Source organism: Grammomys surdaster, unplaced genomic scaffold (assembly GCF_004785775.1).
Source record: "Grammomys surdaster isolate TR1022 unplaced genomic scaffold, NIH_TR_1.0 185, whole genome shotgun sequence".
Classification (NCBI taxonomy): domain Eukaryota; kingdom Metazoa; phylum Chordata; class Mammalia; order Rodentia; family Muridae; genus Grammomys; species Grammomys surdaster.
The window spans coordinates 1,687,082-1,691,025 of record NW_021604630.1 but is presented as its reverse complement, the minus strand read 5'-3'; the positions used below and the strand labels follow the sequence as shown (position 1 = coordinate 1,691,025).

Below are 3,944 nucleotides of genomic sequence, written 5' to 3'. Positions count from 1 at the left end.
CTCTGCTCCAGCAGGAGCCCCTCCCCTCTCTGCTCCAGCAGGAGCCCCTCCCCCTCAGCTCCAGCCCCAGCTCCTCTGCTCCAGCACCCCTCCTGCCTCCTCCTGTTGTTTCCAGCTAACATGTTGCTCTTTCTTGAATAACATTCTTGACATTTCTGTCAATGCTCAAAAAGGTTTTGCCATCCCACGGCTGTGTTTCTCTTATTTGCCACAGTGTAGAGTTTTGACTCTTTCCGTCCTCTCCTTTCTCCCTTTATTTTGCTAGGAAGCCAGTGGTATTAACCTCATATATAACCTTCCAATCCTTGTCTGTTGTGGTAAATCTCCAAGCCCAATACACCCGGGCAAAGACCACACAACTCGATTAATATAATTACAAACGGCACATCCAGATTGGGCAGCGGTACCACTACACTACTCTATCCCCCAGCTATGAGATTCCTTGCTACTTGTGGTCCCTCCAGGCCACATACTCCATCTTCCTCCCACCTCTTCCTCTTTCGTCTTCTCTCTCCTCTGTCTCCTCCGGCTCCCTTCCTTCTTCCTCTCTCTACCTCTCCAAAACTTTCAGTCCCACCTTTCCCTTCGACTGGTCAATCACAGGCTCTAGCCTTTATTTGACCAGTTAAGATGGGTGTGTTGCTTGTTCTTACATTTCCACAGCCTTGAGGTGCTCCGTTAAGTTTTAAAAGATCTCTCGATGTAAGTAAGCACTTAGTGCTACCCTCTCAACCTCTCAGGGCTGCCGAAAGTGTGCTAAATAGATTTTAGAATGTTGTGTTTTCATTTTTATTTACTGTTAGGAATTTCGTGCTTCCCTCTTGAGTCCTTCCTTGATTCAGCTATTCACTAGTCCATTGTACAGTTTGTGTACTGTCTCTAGTTTCTGTTGTTGATGATATCCGGCTTTCATCCTTCATGATTGGATACAAGGAAGGGTGTCATCTCCATTTTCCTACATTTGATGAAACTTGCTCTGTGATCTACTATGTGATTGCTTTTGGAGAAAGTTGTATGGGCTGCTGAGAAGAGTGCACATTCTTTAGTGTTTGGGTGAAATACCTGTATAGATGCCTGTTATGATCATCCAGTGAGAGCCCTAACATAAGTACACACTTGTAAAGCTGCCTGATGTTTGACAAAGAGGCCAAGAGTACACTTTGGAGAAAAGACAGCCTCTCTATCAAATGCTGCAGGTCACATTGGACAGCTACATGCAGAAAAGTAAAACTAGATCCTTATCTCTCACCCTGCAGAAAAATTCAACCCCAAATGACTTTAAGACTTCAACCTGAGACTGATACCCTGGATCTCATAGAGGGGAAAAGTAGGGAGTATGTCTAAGTGCATTGGCATGGGAAAGGACTTTCTGTACAGGACCCCAGTACTGCACGCACCAAAACCAACAGCTAGTGAATGGCCTTTCATGACCTACAAGGATACCGCCATTGATGCAAAGAGGAACCCTGCAGAATGGAAATAAATATTTAACAGCTACACGTCTAACCAAAGATTAGTAACTGAAGATTATATAAAGAATTAGAACAACCAAAAAAAAGAAAGCTAGACATCAAGGAAAGAACAGTTTAAAAATGGGACATGAAACTAAGCAGTGTTCTAAGCAGACAAAATAGAAATGGGAATTCTGAATTTTGAGGTGGCTTGTAATTTAATGAGAACCACTGGATGCTGATATATAATGAACTTGTTCTATTCACAAGCAAATACTAAGGTTATCATGCTATGAGGCATGTTTGTGGTTAATATAAACTAAAACTGAAATGGCACAATGTAGTGTGACCATTAATTAGATGTGTGTCTGTGTGTGTGTATATATATATAATTTGTCATAGCCCTATACTAACTGCTCCCTGGTTTTAGTGTTAGTTAAGTTTTTAATGTATCTAGTATACAGTTAGGATACAACCTAATAATGAAAACACAAGTCTATGTAATTCTAAGATATTTGAGTTTGTAACATGTACATTTTAGTTAATTAATCTAGAAGTTTTGATGTTAATCAACTATTAAATTATATAATGTTATTCATGATATTGTTACAATAAAATATCATTATCTTGATTGAAATAGGTCATTTTTGCATCCACTTTTTGCGACATATTTGCGTAACAAGTTGGAAACATTGCAACCATATTTTTCTTTAGTAAAGGTAAGTTTAAGCTTCTACTGTGTAGAGAGAGAGTGTGTGTGTGTGTGTGTGTGTGTGTGTGTGTGTGTATAGTGGTGCTTTTTCTCTCTTATATATCCATGGTTTTTAATTTAGAAATTGTTAGGAATATGTATGCATATATATATATATATATATAATCTTATATATATATATAATCTATATATATAATCTATCTATCTATATATAATCCATATATATATGAAATATAAATATATATGGATTCATATATACCTTTAGAAATTTGTTTTTGCTGTTTAAATTTATTTTTAATTGAGAAATTACTATACCACTTGACCCCTTATCTCCCCCACTCCCACCAACCTCTCTCATGTATCCTCCCTCCAAGTGTGGTGATAATTTTTTAGGCAAGGCATCATGAAGAAGTCTAGGCCAGTGACCAAATCGCTGTCGGAATCACAGGTTTGTGGTATCATGAACAACTTAGACTCATTACTTCAAACTTTAGCTCGAAAAGAAAAGGCAGAGATTGAAGGGTAAGGCACGCTGAAAGGTTGGGAATGTCTCATAAGCCCCAAACAGTGGAGGAAACGGTAGGAATTCCCATCTAGAAAGATAGCGGAGGGAAAATGGGGAGAGAAAGCAGACTGCACCTGGACCAACTCAGGTGCAAGCACGGGTGGATGGGCGGAAAAGGGGTGGCATCCAAAGGCTCTCTGATGGGAATGACTATTGTAAGTCAATTACAGCCATCAGTCTACAACTTTCTTTCCTCTTTTGTATTAACTTTGTCCAGTTTTTGCATCAGGGCAACCCTGGCCTCTGTAAAAACATGGCAAGTATTAGCTGCTTCTCCTTGGATGTGTAAGATCCATTATAACAGCTGACATGTTTGATGAGCTGCTCCGCCAGGGGTCTGCGCCCGTGGACGTCCGTGGCGCAGCACAGGAGCTTTCTAGCTGCCAGCTCTGGCTGTTTAACGTTTGTAGCCACGCTGACTCAAGTTACATCTGTGTTCCTTCTGTGGTCTCACGCGCTGGCGCACGATGTGGATTTGTTGATGTCTCCCACGACAGCAGGCAGTGCAGGGGTATTCTATAGCTCACAAGAATGGTCTCCATGTTCTTTCTTTTTAATTCTTCTTTCTTACCTACAAGAAAGAAGTTTCTTTAATTTGTTGGACTTATCAAAGAATCAAATCTACAGTTTCTTTGTGTTTTCTAACTTTCCATTGTTTTCTTTTAATTCGTGTGTTTCCTTTCTCATAGCTGACTAGGAGTTCCTTGCCGTTTTTCTATTTTCTGTCTGCTTCCTCTTTTTTTTTTGTCATAAGCCTCTATGCCCACTTTGTGCCTCTCCACTTGAATTTCTCTGCATCCATGGCAACGTGGTCCATGTCCTTTCAGTTCAGAGGTTCATATAATCAACGCAATATTTAAAACCTCTCTTGAGTCTTCTGCTTTGACTCATGAAGTTTCCAAAAGCATGCTGTTTAATTTTTAAGTAGTCAGCAACTTTTGTCTGTTACGTGTTCCAGACTTCTATTCTGACTTTTTACTGTAGCCCAAAGAGCACTACCAGTTAAACTCACGATTATTTGCTTTACTGCCTAATGTATGCATCTAGGTGAACTGTTTTGGTCACTTGGAAAGAATGTGTACTTCTGTTGCTCGCTTAGGGAGGGGTTTCTGCATAGATAGGACATAGGATTAGTGCTGCTTTCTGCCTAGCTTGGGCTAGTTTCTCTCTCTCTCTCTCTCTCTCTCTCTCTCTCTCTCTCTCTCTCTCTCTCTCT

General features: G+C 40.3%; 1 protein-coding gene across 1 annotated transcript in view; it reads left to right on the top strand.

The window, feature by feature from the left end:
• LOC114621951 (A disintegrin and metallopeptidase domain 3-like) overlaps positions 1-3,944 on the top strand; it is a 53,587-nt gene that overhangs the window by 2,941 nt on the left and 46,702 nt on the right. The window contains exon 4 of the mRNA XM_028768297.1: positions 2,092-2,170. Coding sequence (XP_028624130.1) covers positions 2,092-2,170 — 79 coding nt within the window. The remainder of the gene's footprint in view (positions 1-2,091; positions 2,171-3,944) is intronic.